An 18884-nucleotide genomic window follows, 5' to 3' on the forward strand; every position below is an offset into this window, starting at 1 on the left:
TTGCTGATCTTCCGTTTCCTACCTACAATAAAATAACTGCCTTGGAAGGCTGAAATGAGACAAGGTAGTAGCGTGAATATGGTGCCAGATAAGCAGTAACCACTCAGTGTTTTTTTTTAAATGAGAAAAAATACCCATGATTAGAAGTTATTTCTGTCCCCTAATAATAACATAAATAATAGCTAATATTTATTAAGTGCCTCCAATGTGCCACATACTATTCTAAGCATTTTATATATTTTTTTTCTAAAAACGCCACAACAATATAAAGTAGAAATTTGGATATATATAAAAAGTAACTGTATAGTACTATACAAATGAGGAAACTGCAGCAGATAGAGATGAAATAACTCACCCAGGATAGTAAGCAATAGAAGCAGGACCTGGAACCAGAACCCAGGCAGTCTGGGTCCCCAGCATGTTACAACTTTACAACTACACTATGCTGCTGCCTCCTTGTGTTGCTGGAGGACAAATGCCAAACAATCAATGCTGGCTGATTCTGGTGGAATTATTTCAATTCTTTTAATTTCCAGGATGGAGTGCAGTGGTGCGATCTCAGCTCACTGCAACCTCTGCCTCCCAGACTCAAGCAATCGTCCCACCTCAGCCTCCGGAGTAGCTGGGAATACAGGCGCATATCACCATGCCCAACTAGTTTTTCTATTTTTGGTAGAGACGGGGTTTTGCCATATTGGCCAGGCTGGTCTCCAGCTCCTGAGCTCAAGCAATCCACCCGCCTCGGCCTCCATAGTGCTGGGATTACAGGCGTGAGCCACTGTGCCCAGCCCTATGTTACTTTTTCTATAAACTGGAGAAAAATCTCTATTATATTTTAAATACCACTTCCCATCCTCCCTGCCCAGAGGCCACAACAGTCATGAATTGGTCCACAGCCCTTTAGTCTGCATTTTGGTAATACTTTTACTACATTTTAATGGATCCACAAATATGGACTACTCCTTTGTATGTAGGATTTTTCTCCTTTTTTGATTTAAAAATACTATCTCGTTATGTTTTAAAAAAAAGGTTGAAAATCACTTTGATACATAAGAGTAATGAACATTTTTGGACCTAGCTAAGGATGGTACCACCGTCCACAGTACCTCATTCCTTGCTCTGACCACAGCTGACAGGTCAAAGGTGGGTATTTGGGATTTTTCTGAACTTCAACTGAAAAATAATGTCAGTCCTTCTTCTATGGCAAAATTTACAAATTATAAAATTCAGGACCACTGGTGACAACATATCTCATTGTGAAAAAGGAATGATGAGTTTGAAAGTACCAAAAGGAAATTGTTCAGGATTGGTACAGGTTAGAGTTTCAAGTAACTCCAAGGGCCCTCATTATAATCACTGTCTGTGGTCTAGCCCCCAGTCAGTAAAATTTGTTTCCAGAATGCCAAATAGCTTGGATGAAATGATCTCTCATGACTTTCTCCAGCCTTCAGTGTATAGTGCAGGGTGATGTGGATGTCTATGTTTGGTCTGCCCAGCAATACCCTTTTCTAGGAACAGCACATGTCCTTTTCTCACCAAGTGATTCTATAAAGACTTACACCTCAACACAATTGACTGGCCAAAGGCAGATCCAGGCAAGGCCAACCACAGTACCTCATTCCCCGCTCTGACTACAGCTGAAAAGGTCAAAGGTAAGTACTTGGGATTTTTCTAAACTGTAACTGAAAAAATAATGTCTGTCCTTCTCTTATGGTAGCATTTACAACTTACAAAATTCAGGAGGCTGGGTATGGTGGGTTACATTGTAATCCCAGCACTTTGAGGGGCTAAGGCAGGAGGACTGCTTGAGTCCAGGAGTTTGAGACCAGCCTGAGCAACATAGTGAGACTCTGTTTCTACAAAACATTTAAAAATTAACTGGGCATGGTGGCACACACCTGTAGTCCCAGCTACTCCAAAGGTTGAGGTGGGAGTATTGCTTGAGTCCAGGAGGTCGAGGCTGCAGTGCACCATAACTGCAATACTGCACTCCAGCCTAGGTGACAGAACAAGACCCTGTCTCAAAAATAGAAAAATATGGCCAGGGGCAGTGGCTCATGCCTGTAATCCCAGCACTTTGGGAGGCTAAAGCAGGTGGATCACTTGAGGCCAGGCATTTGAGACCAGCCTGGCCAACATGGCAACTCTGTCTCTACTAAAAATACAAAAAAATAAATTAGCCAGGCATGGTGGTAATTGCCTGTAATCCCAGCTGCTCAGGAGGCTTGGGTACAAGAATTACTTGAACCCCAGAGGTAGATGTTGCAGTGAGCTAAGATCATGCCGCTGCACTCCAGCCTGGGCAATGGAGACAGATTCTGTCGCAAAAAAAAAATTTATATATATATATATATATATATAGAAATTCATGAGGTACTTGGTGGCCACATGTCTTACTGTGTGGAGAAAGCCAGTCTGCAGAGTCAGGTGAACAAGTAGGGAAAAGTCCAGATGAGAGACAGAATGTGACCTGGGGCCTTTCAAGCAGCCCTTCCCTTTCTGGGATATGCTTTTTAACAAATTTTGCAAAGTTCTAACATAGTCCCAGTTCTATCACTTGTAGGCAAAGGAAATTACTCATTATGATAAGGGAGTGAAGGGTATTCTCCTGAGGCTTCAGTCTCCTGAAGCTAGCTCCAAAGAAAACCATTTGATTAAGCACCAGGCTTCCATTAAAATATATAAAATGGCGAAATAATATATACTAGTTTTCAGGAATTTATATCTAATACTAGGTTGAAACTATAAACTCTGCTATAGCTCTAGCATTGTCTCAAGATCAATAAGCTTGGGTTTACCCTAATAATATATGAGTATGTGAATTGATTTTAAGTACCAAAAGAGGCCAGGCATCGTGGCTCATGCCTGTAATCCTAGCACTTTGGGAGGTCAAGGAAGGCAGATCGTTTGAGTTCAGGAGTTCCAGACCCACCTGGGCAACCACATAATCCTGTCTCTACAGAAAATACAAAAATTAGTCAGGCTTAGTAGCATGCACCTGTAGTCCCAGCTACTCAGGAAGCTGAGGTGGGAGGATTGCCTGAGCCTAGAAGGTGGAGGCTGCAGTGAGCTGAGATTGTGCCGCTGCATTCCAGCCTGGGTGACAGAGCCAGACTCTGTCTCAAAAACTAAAAATAAAAAAATTTACAAGTACCAAAACATTACAGTGAAAGCGGACTAGGAGATTAAGAACTGTTATTGTCGCAATAATATGAATGAATCTCACAAGAGATAATGCTGCGAAAGAAACCAGACACAAAGGTATGAAAATAGGTAACATGAATCCATGTGGTCACCTGGGATGGGAGGTAGCGAGAAGTGACTACAAGGATGGGAGGAGGCCCTCTGGGAATGTTCTGTTTCTTCATCTGGGTGCCAGTTACAAGGATGTGTTCATTGTAGAATTTGCTAAATTGTATACGAAGATTATGTACTGTTCAATATGTGTATTACGCTTCAATAGAAGATTAAACAACACAACAACAAAGGTTACATCTCTGGCACAACAATTCTGTTCCATACCACCATTTTCATGCAATATTAAAAAAAAAAAAAAAAGAGCCATGGCTTGAGCTGTCCCCTCTTGCAGTTAATTTAACAGGCACAAAAATGTGAAGACTGCTGGGCAGGAGCTGAGAATTCCACTTCCTTGATGGCAACTCCTGATGTAACCATTTGGCACTTTGTCCTCGCCATTTTGTTTTCCAGGTAGGAAAGAGGTCTTCTGACCAAATGGTACAATGACTCATTCAACTCTTTCAGCTGCCAGGACATCTGTATTTATGTTGTTTTTTAAATTGAATTTTCTAGACAATTGGCCTTTCATTGACAGGCAGACATTTATCAGGGGCCTGTGATGGTGCCATAGACTCACCTGAATTGCCAGATTCTCTTATCAATTGCAGACCTGCCACTGACAGAACCAGTGATTATTATTATTATTATTTTTTTTTTTTTACTGAGACAGAAGATCTGTTGCCCAGACTGGAGTACAGTGGCGCGATCTTGGCTCACTGCAACCTCTGCCTCCCGGGTTCAAAGGATTCTCCTGCCTCAGCCTCCCAGTAGCTGGGATTACAGGTGCCCACCACCATGCCCAGCTAATGTTTCCGAGTTTTTAGTAGAGACAGAGTTTCACTATGTTGGTCAGGCTAGTCTCGAACGCCTAACCTCAAGTGATCTGCCTGCCTTGGCCTCCCAAAGTGCTGGGATTACAGGCATGAGCCACTGTGCCCAGCCAGAACCAGTGAATTTAAATGTACAATATGGACGAGGAAGTGCTGGCTGTTACTATGTCCAATTTCAAACTGCAGCAGGTAAGAGGAAGTTGCATAAGGAGAATGAGTGTAAACACAGAATCTAAAACTGGGAAGTGAACTGAGTAGCAAAAGGGTACTTTGGGGCCAATGTAATATAACTTAACCAAAATGCTCTGTGCCTCTCAGATGTAATATAACTTTTTCTTACAATAGAATGAGGTGTGCTTTAACTACTGAATCCCACATATTCAGGCATGGTTATGACTTACACAATTAGATGGAGTCTGTGACAACAATAATTTAGTTTTAAATGATTCCAAAGGTAATTTACTTCATATTAATCCTCTTCATAAAAAGAACTCAAATATTCTTCCCTTCTATCTCATATAATTTAGAAATATGAATTCTGTACTAACACAACTACCATGAATTAGGCAAAATGCAGTGTCTTTAGGGAACTCTGCTATGGAAGGTAAATCTAGATCTATTAATAGTTCTCTAAAACTTCCCCCATTTTGGCCTGTCTTAATTTAGCTAATGATAGCAAATTTGACTCTAGATTGCAAAACTATACAACCTTGAAGGTGACTAAATTCTTGGAGTAAACTAAATGCTACGTTCTTGTATCTTATATTAAAATATAAATTGTTGTAATCAGTTGAAAGATATACTTAACTGTATGTGTGCAACAGGATTAGACATAAAAATACATCCTGACTGCCTATCACATAAGCTTCCACCATGAAAAACAAGTATTTTACAACTATGGGTTCCATACTACAAACTTTACAGTTGAGATTACTTTATGCAGAGATTATGTTATGACTTATAACATGCACTTGTCTGTAAGCAAGAAGACAAAGCAAGAGAATTAATAAAGATAAACTCACTAACAAAACTGAGAAAAAACTAAGCAGTTCTCAAACTGAAGAACCCACTTCTCTGAATTCAGCACTGAAACCATTCTGTAGGTTTCTCAAAAAAAAAAAAAAGAGTTGAGTATATTCCTTCGAAAACAGACACGCAATTCCCATTACCTCAAATAGAACTAAGCTGTCAAGCTGGCATCTCAAACAGAGCTCTTCCATAGACTAGTACAGTGCTTCCCAAATTGGGCTGCTCACTAGATTCAGCTGGGATTTAAAAATATACCTCAGAGAGGTATTCTGTCTTTTTATTCAGCAAGACTAAGATGAAGCCCAGAATTCTGCTGCTGTTTTTTTAAGCTCACCCAATGGTTCTGATGATTAGCTAGATTTTAGAATCACTGGACTAGTATGTTACTAGTCCATGCATTCCAGAGTCTGCCTACAGCAAGTTACTCTAGAGCTCTGTTCTAAGAGTTTTAGTTCTCAGATAAGCAGTAACTGTCCATTGTTATAGCACATATACACTGCAAAGGCCATTCTGATGGTCCTCAAATACGCTCTGTTCTCTCCACATTCCAACTTTTGCCTCCTGCTTCTCATTTCCTAACTCTTACTTATTCAAAAGTAACCCTTAAAAGCTCAGGAATCCATTTATACATTTCCACAGAATTCTGGGCACACGTGTTAATAATAAGAAGTAACACTTAAGACCGGGTGCAGTGGCTGATACCTGTAATCCCAGCACTTTGGGAGGCTGAGGCAGGAAGACTGCTTGAGCCCAGGAGTTCTAGACCAGCCTGGGCAACACGGTGAAACCCTGTCTCTACCAAAACTACAGAAATTAGCCAGGCATGGTGATGCGTGCCTGTGGTCTCAGCTAGTAGGCTGAGGTGGGAGGATTGTTTGAGCCCAGGAAGCAGAGATTTCAGTGAGCTGAGATGGCACCACTGCACTCCAACCTGGGCAACAGAGCCAGACCCCGTCTCAAAAAAAAAAAAAAGGTAATACAGAGCGTTTACTCTACCAGTCACTGTTCTAACTAAGCCCTTTATGTACATTAGCCACTTAATCCTCCTCAAAACTTCATGATGTAGATACCATTATCACCCTGATTTTAGAAATGAGGAATGAGGAGACAGAGGTTAAGCAGCATGACCAAAGAACGTCTCATAACAGCAGGAAAGTAGAACTTGACCTGAGACAGTCCAGCTCCAGAATCCTTGTTCCTGACCACTGTGCTATATTACTTCTCCTTCAAAGAACTTCACAGTCTTTATCATTAGCTGCTTCTAGTTTTTGTCTTAGCATTCCGCTTTCCTACTGGACTACACGCTCTAGGAGGGCAGGAACTCCATCTGTTTTCCTCACTGAATCTCCAGTGCCCAGTAAATGATGGACATTCAATAAATATCTGATTGACTCACTGGCAATGTCCTTCTCAACAATCAAAATGAACTCAGATATGTTTTAAAAATTCAAATAAGATGATTACTCCCGTATCTAATGTAATAACAATCAAAAATATTTTAGTGTTTGGCTTTGTAAAGCATTCAGCTATGTAAAAGAATACACAAGTGTTACAGGAAATGTATGAAAACAAGGGAAGCAAAGATGATCTAAGCACTGCATTTGCTTACAAACGCATGGTACATAGCTCAGTAAATAAATGCTCTTGTGTTTGAAATGGCTAAGGCACAATGAGAATTCTGGAGCTTGCCTTGGCTTTTTACTATAACAAAACTCCTTCCAATATTTTTGCAGAGTGGAAGAACTTTGAATCTTTTTAAAAGTACTAAGTAGACTAATATTTGTAAATCATCACAAAGGATTATTTCAGGAAAATAGCAAATGTTTGATAAATCAATATTCCAATGAGTTCCCCAAGTCATAAAAATCAGCAGAAAACAGCTTTACTGTATCCATTTCCCAAGGAAAGCTTTTAAAGAATATATTTTGGAGCTTACAGGTCCAGTACCTGATTTTCATCAAATCCCCTCTGATTCATCTGAAGGCTTAGATGTGCAGCCAATTTAGTGAATACTAGCCCCTTAGGTGCTCTGATTTACTGCAATAGCTTTACCAATTATAAGCCAATGATACAATTTTTACTCACAAGGTCAGACTTCTCAGTTCCAAACTCAACCTGCTCATTGACAAACAGATGCGTGTCTCAGAGGTTCTGTTAACAGTGTTCTAAAACAAAACTCAAAATCTTCTTTTCCAAACATAGATCATATCTGTTATAACATTATCATCCACGAATTTGTCCTTGCCAGAAACTGAGGAATTATTCTTTAGGAGCTGGAATCATCAAAAGTAACCTGAACCTCAGCTAATTCTTAAGAGGTTGACAAAGAAGGAAAGTCTTAAGAGCACAAAAGAATAGTAAGACCCCTGTTTTCTCTCTGAATCTAAGGTACACAGCGCCACCTAATGGGAAAAACAAGGCCACCTATTTACTACAAGTAAGGCTTTTGGCAAATACAGAATTATTTACCTGAGGCTGAAGCAAAACAACCAGGGATGTGGGGAGACCAGATTGTGCTATAAATGACATTTTCATGGCCTCTAAAGGTGCACAGAGACTTTCCGACAGTTGGATCCCACTACAAATAAATGAATAGATCAATTACTCAAGAGGGATAAATTCAAATTTATGCTTTTACACACACTATTTATACCCATAAATGATATACGTTTATATATACATGTACAATATACATGCAGATATCAAGGATTTTTAAAGCTCTATTTTGATATAAAACAAGATGGTATTTAAGGGCCAAACTAATGCTGAGCTAACTATTAGTTTGCAACCAAAAGATTACAAAATGTTAAGTTCTAATAAATGCTTTAATTTTTTTAAAGAAAATCAGCTGTCCAATCATAAAGCTACAGCAGTATGTTTGAGGGAAAAAAAAGATTCAGTGGAAGCTCTAGAGAAGGGCATATTTGTTTTTGAATATAATAATGCTAACATACCAATTTGACAGTTTGATCCCATGAGCCAGACACCACAAGCTGTTCACCTCTGGTTTGGCTCCAATCAACACTATACACCTAAAAACATTTGAAAGTATTTAGAAAGCAAAAGAGCATCAAGTTCAACACTGCATTTTATCTCTTATTATATAACAGTGAGAGGCAGAACAACTAATTTACTATGTCAAAACATCAAATAATTCCTGTCCATCTCAACACGGTATCTGAGAAATGAAAGGTTGATCTTGTCCATTCCTCCAGACTTATTCCTTACAGATAAGACTCCATTTTGCTTTAATAGAATTCTACAGAATACTTCCAAACCTTCTTCACTAAAACAAATTGTACATATTTTAAAACCTACCAACAAATCACTGTTTGCAGCTCCACGAAGAAATGTCAAAGCAGATTAGAATTTAGTCATCTAAAAAAGCTTGCTGGGTCAATGTTTATTGGAAAGCATTAAAATTCAATTAATATCCCTATCTGGCCTTTCTTAGAAAAAGCTTGCAGGAACCAGGTGGTCCTTCCAGATCTCTTGGTAAACAGTTTTAGTTATCCAATGCTGCCATTCTAATGTATGCTTCACTCCTCTCAAGGAACCATTTCAAATGAACCATTTGAAAACTTTTGGAAATGTTTTCATTCTTTCCTTTTATATAACAGATTATACACAGATCACTCCTGTAAACGAAATTCAACAAAATATGTGAATAATTATACTTTACAAAATTAGTCCTGACAGGGATCTGAGTATATGCCCTTCATATGATCAGTCAGCAGGTGACTTTGACTCTTATTACTCTCCCCAACATATATGTAGGAAGTATGAGTATCTGGGCTTAAGTCACTTAAGTGTGGGTGACTTGCTCTCTGCTGCCCACTACTATGTTGAGCCATGTTAGAGGCTGAGGAAAAAAAACATCAGCAATACTGATCCTGTCTTTATTTAAACAGTTGATGCTTTGTCACTTATAGGCAGAATCTTAAAAAGTCAAACTTAGAGAAACATACTGTAGAATAGTGTTTGCCAGGGGCTGGGGGTGGGGGAAATGAGGCTATATCCATCAAAGGATACAAACTTTTAGTTATAAGATGAATACTTTCTAGAGATTCAAGGTATAGCATGGTAACTATAATAAATAACAATGTATTACTGAATACTTGAAATTGTATACTTGAAATTTGCTGAAAGTAGATCTTAAATGTTTTTACCTCACACACATACAAAAATGTTAACTATTCAAGTGATGGACATGTTAATTAGCTTGATTGTAGGAATCATTACTGAAGATATATTTAGATCAAAACACTAAGCTGTACAACTTAGCTTTGTTTTATTTTTTGTTTCCTGAAATAGGGTATAGCTCTGTTGCCCAGGCTGGAGTGCAGTGGCACAATCTTGGATCACTGCAGCCATGACGTCCTGGGCTCAAGCGGTCCTCCCACCTCAGCCTCTTAAGTAGCTGGAGTCATGCTTTCGTGCCACCACACCCAGTTAATTTTTTTTTTTTTTTTTGTAGAGACAGTGTCTCACCATTGCCCAGGCTGGTCCCAAACTCCTAGGCTCAAGCAGTCCTACCACCTCAGCCTCCCAAAGTGCTAGGATTATGGTGTGAGCCACCATGCCCAGCTTACAAATTTTTATTTGCCAATCATAATAAACCTGGAAAAAGTTTAATAAAATTATATTAAGCTTCAAAAAAAGAAAAAATAAATAAAATATTGATATTTTGTTCATCATAAGTTTTGGCATTAATTTTTATTTTTAAAAACATTATATTAACAAATTATATTGCTTATCACGTTTTTTGGGGCCCCCTTAAATTGTGTATCCAAAGTGAGTGCCTCATACATCCTACCCTAGTGCTGGCCCTGCTGCTGCCCATATTCATGCAAAAGACAGAGGAGTAGCTGGAACACTAAAGGAAGCACGATCCAGCAACAGACGGCAACTATGAAGGGAATAGAAGGGGCAGTGAAAGCCAAAGAGCTGCCCTGGCCATCTGTTAGTTACAGACAGAAAAAAGACTGGTTTGGAAGCAATCACTGAAGATCTTGAGAGCTAAAGAGTTTGATTTTATCCTCTAAATTTCTCCTATAAAGGACCATATAGTATATGGTAACTTCCTTCAAAAAAGGTACATTTCTTCTGTAAAGGGCCATATGGTAAATATTTTAGACTTTCCAGGCTATATGGTCACTGTCACAACTGCTAAACCCAGATCTTGTAGCACAACAAGCAGCCATAATCGATACTGAATGAATGGGCATGGCTTGGATCCAATAAAACTTTATTTGTAAATCGAATTGCAGGCCAGATTTGGCCCTGGCCCACGTGTTGTAGTTTGCCAATCTCTGCGCTAGGCTGATGTAAACAGTCAAAAATAAAAATAGCAAACCTTTATTGAACACTCTGAGTGCCAGATGCTGTTGATAAGGACTTTATGTATTTTATTTCATTTAATCTTCATTTATATGAAGTAGATACTATGTCGAGGCCCAGAAAGGTTAAATAACTTGTCCAGAGCCCCAAAGCTAGTAAGGGGCAGAGATGAAATCTGAACCTGGGCAGCCTAATTGCAGAGCCCACCCTTAATTGCTATGCTAGGCTATCTGTACAGCATGCTACTTGAGGGCACTGTTGAATCAGAACTTCTTGGCTACCTTAAGCCATGATATCAAGGAAATAAAGCTCTACCCCTGCTGGTATCACCCTTTACTGGAGCTACATTTGGGCCCAGATTGATTCCATTGTGTTTTCATGAATTACCCATACACAAGATATTAAAGCCCCTGTCCACTTGTGAATTTCCATTTATCCATCAAGATGTGGTCCCATTACATTCCTTATGAAATAAGCCTCCCCTGATAAGCCCTTCAGTGAGTCATATGCTGCCTTCTACGTACTCCAACAGCAGCTCACACCTACTTCTAAATCAGCATTTGCCATATTTTATTTACTAAAAAGAATGTTAAACAACTGTGATATCTGCTAGATTTTGGAGACTCCTAATGAGCAAACATCTTGTACACATATGTTCATCACAGTACAATAGGCACTCAAACGCTGGTTAAAATAATTTAACCAATTAAATTTTCTTTACACCCTCAATCATTGCTAGGTAGGTACAGAGGACTACTAACTAAATACTAGCATCATCAGCTCAGACTCCACTGCCACCACACACTTCCGGTGCGATGCAGCAGGTGAAACCTTATGACTCCTCACCTTTTAAAACTGCAGGAGCCTCCATCGCAAGAGAATCCAGCTTGAATCAACACCAAAGACAGGAAGTAAGAAAACCATGCTGATGGCACTGCTGCTGCCAGCTGTCTTCTGTTGCACAACCAAGTGGCGAGCATTAGGTCTCTATGACAGAGCTAACAGTAGGACATACATGGTGGTGAAGTTAAAAAGGGGATAATAAAGAAAATAGGCTGAGTGTGGTGGCTCACGCCTGTAATCCCAGCACTTTGGGAGGTCAAGGCAGTTGGATCACTTAAGGCCAGGAGTTCAAGACCAGCCTGGCCAACATGGTGAAACTCCATCTCTACTAAAAATATAAAACTTAGCCAGGCATGATGGTGTGCGCCTGTAGTCTCAACTACTTGAGAGGCTGAGGCAGGAGAATTGCTCCTGGAAGGGAGAGGTTGCAGTGAGCTGAGATCATGCCATTGCACGCCAGGCTGGATGACAGAGTGAGACCCTGACTCAAAAAAAAAAAAAGAAAAGGAAATAAAGGCAACTCAATTGATAAATACTTTATGTGTTTTACTATATTTATAATATTAGGATATAGGAAAGGAACTAACAGATCAGAAGACTGTGTAGGTTTTTTTTTTTTTTAATTAGAAAAAGAATAACTACACCAGGCATGGTAACTCATGCCTGTAATCCCAGCAATTTGGGAGGCCGAGGCAAGAGGACTGCTTGAGCCCACAAGTTCAAGACCAGCTTGGGCAATGTGGTGAGACTCCAACTATATACAAAATTTAAAAATTAGCCAGGTGTGGTGACAGGTAACAGTAGTCCCAGCTATTCAGGGGGCTGGGGTGGGAGGACGACTTGAGCCCACAAGGTCAAGGTCAAGACAACAGTGAGCCATGATCATGCCACTGCACTCCATCCAGCCTGGGTAACAGAGAGAGACCCTGTCTCAAAAACAAAACAAACAAAACAAAACAAATTATAGACATAAGCACAAAAGCGGTACTTGGATGGAAGATTCAGCTTGGTGCTCAGAAGAGGAGGATTGAAGCACGGCCCTGAGGGCTGGTTAAAATGTCAATAGGCAAAAAAGCAGAGGTGAAATAGTAACCAGAAAACTTCCCCAAAGACATACAGCACCCTAGGGGTCAGGGGTAGTAAACACTGCAAGATAACACCAAGGTTTCGTGGCTGAGGACTGTCAGTGATGGCGGCATTAATAAAAGTGAAAGACTGAAGGAAGGAAAATAATGTAATTTTATATATACTGTGTTTGAGGTGACAGTAAGACAGGGTTTGGGCATTAACCTCAAGCTCTGAAAAAAGTTCACAGCCAGAGAGATGTTTGGGAGACAGCCGAAAAGGAAGAATGAATTCCATTATCCCAACCTCAACCAATTCACTCATCTATTCAACAAACATTTATTAGGCACCTACTATGTACTAGGCAAGAGGAGAAAGGGGACTAAAAATTTAGACAAGACCAGCCCCCATATTTTATTTTAGCAGCAGTAAACATGCTATAAATGTATAATTTAAAGTTGCAATTAAAAAAAAAAAAACTACAAAGAAAAAGCAGAGTAAGGAAAATAGAAAATAATGACAAGGGCAGGGGGTCACTTCTCAACACAGTGGTCAGAAAGACCTCTCTGTGCAGAGACTGAAGTGCAGTTAAACACTGAACTCTGCAGATATGAGATGAAAGGCTCAGGTTACAGAGAACAGGGAAAGACCTTGAAGCAGGGAACAAGCTTACCAAATCTGGGAACAGCAAGGTTGAATAGTTGGGAGGGATAAGATCCTAAAGGGAGTATGTGTATGATTTCTCTTAAGAGGTTACAACCATCAACCATAAGTTACCACTTATGCATCCTTCTAACTGCTCTCCCCATCCATTTTTGTTTACTTCCAATCCATTATCCATACTACATAAAAAGTAATCTTTATAAAATACAAATTAAATGTCACTCCCCTGTACAAAGCTTTTCAGTGGTTTGCCAGTATATGTAGCTCCTACAACTTAGCATCTTTGCTCGACATTATGTGAGATTCATCCATGTTGATTCTTATTACCCAAAGGTCAAAATCATGCAAAACTATGCATGACTTAGGGATGTATACACATGTAATAAAAATAGAAAGAAAAGCAAAAAAATACATAAATAGAAAATTCAGCCTAGCGGTTACTCCTAGGAAGAAAAAAAAGGAGAGGAAGGCTAGGACCAGAAAGGGTAACCAGGGGACGCCAGTGGTAAAGGTAATGTTTCATTTCTTAAGCTAGATGGTGAATGCGTGTGTTCAATACATCATTTTTATATCTTACATGTATTTTATAATGTATAAAATATTTCATAGGCTTTTTAAACTGCAGTGTCTTTCTACTGATCTTAGCACAATGGCCAAAACACGGACAGCTCCAAGCAAATAGGCTCTAGCCTTTCTGATCGAGGTGCTCTTTCACTTGCCTCTAACACTACCCTGGCCTCTCCACTTGAATAATTCATTCCCACTTCCCCTTTATACCAAAGGATGCCCTCCCTGCCCCTTCCCCAGACAAATCCTCCCTTCCCACAGCACTGCATACATTCACAGTGCTTACCACATCAGACATTAGATAACCAGAAGCCTGCCTCCCAAGACAGGGCTGGACATCAGACATTAGATAACCAGAAGCCTGCCTCCCAAGACAGGGCAGGAAGTCCAGGAGGGCAAGGGCACACCTAATGTGTTCGTCTTCCTAGCTAGCCTGGTACAGTCTCTTGTATACAGTAGAGTTACTAAAAGTTTCTGGAATGAAGGAAGGAAAAGAGAACAAATCTGAATGGAAAGCACATCTCCTATTAAGTCTACTCTTCCATCTCTTCCTTATTCCCAGCCTCCCCCTCCACTCCCACTCAAATAGTGGCCATGGCAAAAGCACAATTTAAATATAAAAAGGAAGAGAGATATGCAGTGCCTGACTTTATGCTTTAAGAGCAGGGTCCTCTAGAGGCCTATCTTATGAAATTACTCTTGGCAGTGGTGAAGAAAATTAACCAGGAAAATGGAAAAAGAAAAAAACCGACTGCACAATGTTTTGTGCTGCTTTATGAAATCTGAACCTCATCAAAACTATGGTTTGAGAGGACAAATTTTATTACTGAAATCAATTCCCAAAGAGCTCATCTTTAATCTATTGCAAAGTATTGCCCTTTTTAAGTTGGTCTATTTAATTAAAAATTGTCAAATAGAAACTATGTCCAGAATTTTGATTCTTATCTATATCAATACAAAGGAAAGGGATACTGACTTTTAATTACTGAGTGATTAGAAAGGGCTATATATTTAAGGTGAAACTTAAATTTTCTTTTTTTCCTATTTTGAGACAGGGTCTCACTCTGTTCCCCAGCTGGAGTGCAGTGGCATGAGCACAGCTCACTGCAGCCTCCACCTTCTGGGCTCAATCAATCCTCCCACCTCAGCCTCCCGAGTAGCTAGGACCACAGTTGCACACCACAACAGCAGCTACTTTTTTATTTTTTTGTAGGGATGAGGTTTTACCATGTTACCCAGGCTGGTCTCTAAATCCCGGGCTCAGGTAATCCTCCTGCCTAGGCCTTCCAAAGTGCTGGGATTACATGCATGAGCCACCATACCCAGCCCTGAAACTTACATTTTCCAATTTTTTTCATTATGGAAACTTAAAAACATGCATAAAAGTAGAGAGAATGGTATAATAAACCCCAGGCACCTATTACACACCTGCCATAACGATCAGCATGTTGCCCATCATGTTTCCTCTGTCCCATCATTGACTGAATGAATGACTGCTGGAGTATTTTAACATCAGACCGTTTTACTCCTGAATACTTCAGCAGGGAAGGCCTGTTCGTCTTTTTTACAGAAGCACAGGCCAGTTTCACACCAACAAGATTAAAAATGGCTACTTAACACTCCATCCTTATTCGTATTTCCCTGACTGTCCCAAAAGTGTTTTGTTTTATTTTGTTCACAGTCGGCTTATTTGAATCAGTATCCAAGTAAGACCCACATTTACACTTAGCTGTTACATCTCCTAAGTCTCTTCTAAGCTAGGACAGTCCTCATCCCCACATCTTGCTCTTCCTGCCCTTATCCTATAATATTTATTTGCTGAAGAAACCAAGTTATTGTTCTTGTAGAATGTCCTACCTTCTGGATTTTCCCAATTGTTTCCTCATGGTGGTAATTAACTTTTTACTCTACCCTTCCAATTTCCTCTAAATTAGAAGTTAGATCTGGATGCTTAATCAGATTCAGTTCATTTTTTTTGGCTCCCAATTATATTAGGAGGCATATAATTTCTGGTTGACCCACTTTTAGTGATCCTAAGATTGTTCAGAGAATGTTTCAATCTTAAACTAATGGTTTTAGCATCCACAATGATCCCTGCCTAGAGTCATTATTTCATTAGGGGCTACTAAATGGTGATTTTCTGTTATTCCTTCTGCATTTATTAGCTAGAACTCTGTTATAAAGAACTTTTCTTATCAACTATTTTATAATACCACAATAAAACATACAAAAAAGGAAGGGTAAATGCTTTGATTCTTTACTTTTGTTTATCAATTTTCAGAATAATGAGTTGGTTGTCCTAATAATCCTCAATGGTGACTACATTTTTCCTAATCACAACTCCATCTCCATGTAAGGACTGAAAATGTGTGTGTGTTGGGAGGGGGGTGTTGAAATTTGCTTTCATTCTTTTGGATGTTCCAATAGTCTCATCTTCGGCCAATGAGAGTCCCTTCAAGTTTTCTCTTCCTTTTGATATGTCTCCAGTGACCTTTCATAGCTTTCTTGCTTTCTGACACAAGAAGATGGCGTGTATGCTTGCCCAGTCCTAGAATAAATGACTTATCCAAAGACACTATTCCTTTTTGTGGCAAACAGTATTTAGAGACCATATTCAAGGTACTAAGAATATTCACTGCTACTTACTTGTCACTTCTTCTAAATCTTTATTGTGCAAAAAACTAGGAAATACGTAGTTTTTTTAGACAGAGAAAAATAAATTGCAAGTTTATATGACTATTCCCCATTCAACTTTAAGATCATTTATACTTCTTTGTACTCATGAGGCTTTTCTCTCACTTTAAAACTTACAGTTTCTAATAACATAATTACTGGTATGCCTTATCCTACAATGAACATGAGTTTCAAAGTAACAATGTTAATTTTGTGAATGCAGTTTCAAATTTCTTTCCAATTCTTTGTTTGTTTTTGTTTCTTGAGACAAGAGTCTCACTCTGCCACCCAGGCTAGAGTGCAGTGGCACGATTTCACTCACTGCAACCTCTACCTCCCAGGTTCAAGCAATTCTCCTGCCTCAGCCTCCTGAGTAGCTGGGATTACAGGTGTGCACCACCACACCCAACTAAGATTTATATTTTTAGTAGAGATGGGGTTTCACCATGTTGGCCAAACTCCTGGCCTCAAGTAACCGACTCGCCTTGGTCTCCCAAAGTGCTGGGATTACAGGCGCGAACTACCAGCCCAGCCCTAATTCTTTCTGTTTATCAGACTTATTAGGAATGTATAATCACAACACTGGGTTTTTTAAGTCACTTGAAATAATTATTTTCAATACCTAGTTATGGCATCAATTTGATAGACCTTTAGATTAATGTGCTTGCTTTAAATTTTTAGCAATTGCTTTTTCCTTTCCAACTTATTAATACATTGTGATTTTTTTTTTTAAGAGACAGTCTCGCTCAGCTGCCCAGGCTGGAGTGCAGTGGTGTGATCTCACCTCACAGCAACCTCTGCCTCCCTGGATCAGTGATTCTCCTGTCTCCGCCTCCTGAGTAGCTGGGACAACAGGTGCACGCCACCACACCCAGCTTATTTTCATATTTTTAGTAGAGACGGGGTTTCACCATGTTGGCCAGGATGGTCTTGATCTCTTGACCTCATGATCCACCTATCCTGGCCTCCCAAAGTGCTGGGATTACAGGCATGAGCCACTGCATCCAGCCCATTGGAATTCTTAATTACATAAAACATTTCAATGGTTCCAAGGTCAGAACTATAACACAAGTTATATTTGAAGAAATCTTATTTCCATTCTAGTTCCCTTTCCCCTGCTTTCTCCCTTACCCCCTTTCAAGGTAACCATTTTTATTACTTTTTAAATTATCTTTCCATTGTTTCTTTTTGAAATATATATACCATATATATATTTATAATATATAACAGGTATGTACTTTTTAAATATAGAAACATAGTATATAACAGATATATAACTACATATATAAAAGAGGCATATAACTATATATATATATAACAGCATACTATATACCTGTTATATAGTATGCTTCTATTCCTCTCTTTAAGTAAAACATAAATTTTAGATATATTTACATAGCTCTGCCAATAATTTCACTTCAAGTTAGCTTGCAGCAAAACTAAACATAATTTTTAGTTTCATATAAGTTTAAATTATCAAATAAGATTTCATAATTCCCCTACATATGCTTGCTAACAGATTCTAAAATCAGAGATATGGAATTTTAACTTCTATCTACAAGTCACTAACTCACTTCAGAGACATGCATAGTGTTTATCTTACAAATAAGTGCAGCAAAAATAAAATTTTTTAAAAAAGAAAAAGAGACATGCATAGTGTTGACACCTACACTCTGTGTATGAGAGAGACTATAGACATAGTAGCAATAGTCATGCTTGAAAGTCCTTCTCCATCTGAACATATTCTATTATGGTTTCCATCTATTTAAAACTATCATTTTTCGCTTCTTTAAAAAATTTTAGAAAGCATTGAGGTTAAATAATGTGTTGGGACTAATGATTTTGCAAGGTAAATCAAATCACTCCTCTTATTAAAGATTTTTTAAATCTACATTTTTAATATTACAATCCCCAAATTATTAGATAACACACATATCAAGGTCATTAGAATTGAATGTTTATCAAGTCAAGGCAGTGGCTTCCAAACCATGCTGCACATTGGAATCACCTGGGAATCTTTAAGTAATAATGTCTGGCTCCAACCCCCACCCCTAGACATTGTGACCTAGGCATGGAAGATTTTTAAAAGCTCCTGGCTGAATGTTGTGGCTCATGCCTGTAATCCCAGCACTTTGGGAGGCCAGGGCGGGAGGATCAAGAGGTCAGGAGTTTGAGACCAGCCTGGTCAACATGGTGAACTCCTGTCTCTACTAAAAATACAAAAAGTAGCCAGGCATAGTGGTACACGCCTGTAATCCCAGCTATTCAGGAGGCTGAGGTAGAACTGCTTGAACCCAAGAGGTAGAGATTGCAGTGAGCTGAGATCACACCATTGCACTCCAGCCTGTGCAAGAGAGCAAGACTTTGTCTCAGAGAAAAAAAAAAAAAAAAGATTTTTAAAAGCTCCCAAAGTGATGCTAATCTGTTGCAAAGTTTAAGAACCACAGACTTAAGGCTGGGTACAGTGGCTCACACCTATAATCCCAGCACTTTGGGAGGCTGAGGCAGGTAGAACACCTGAGGTCAGGAGTTCGAGACCAGCCTGACCAACATGGTGATTTCCTATCTCTACTAAAA

At 39.3% G+C, this 18884-nt stretch overlaps 1 protein-coding gene across 2 annotated transcripts in view; it reads right to left on the reverse strand.

Annotated features, from left to right (window-relative positions):
• PEX7 (peroxisomal biogenesis factor 7) overlaps positions 1–18884 on the reverse strand; it is an 82915-nt gene that overhangs the window by 54231 nt on the left and 9800 nt on the right. For both annotated transcript variants that reach the window (XR_010336608.1, XM_012474507.2), the window contains exons 4-5: positions 8111–8188; positions 7626–7734 (exon numbers count right to left, since the gene is read on the reverse strand). Coding sequence is in view for 1 of the 2 variants with exons in the window: in XM_012474507.2 (XP_012329930.1) it covers positions 7626–7734; positions 8111–8188 (187 nt within the window). In the remaining variant the exon portion in view is untranslated. The remainder of the gene's footprint in view (positions 1–7625; positions 7735–8110; positions 8189–18884) is intronic.

Source organism: Aotus nancymaae, unplaced genomic scaffold (assembly GCF_030222135.1).
Source record: "Aotus nancymaae isolate 86718 unplaced genomic scaffold, 86718_ANA_hifiasm-v0.15.2.pri h1tg000040l, whole genome shotgun sequence".
Taxonomy (NCBI): Eukaryota; Metazoa; Chordata; class Mammalia; order Primates; family Aotidae; genus Aotus; species Aotus nancymaae.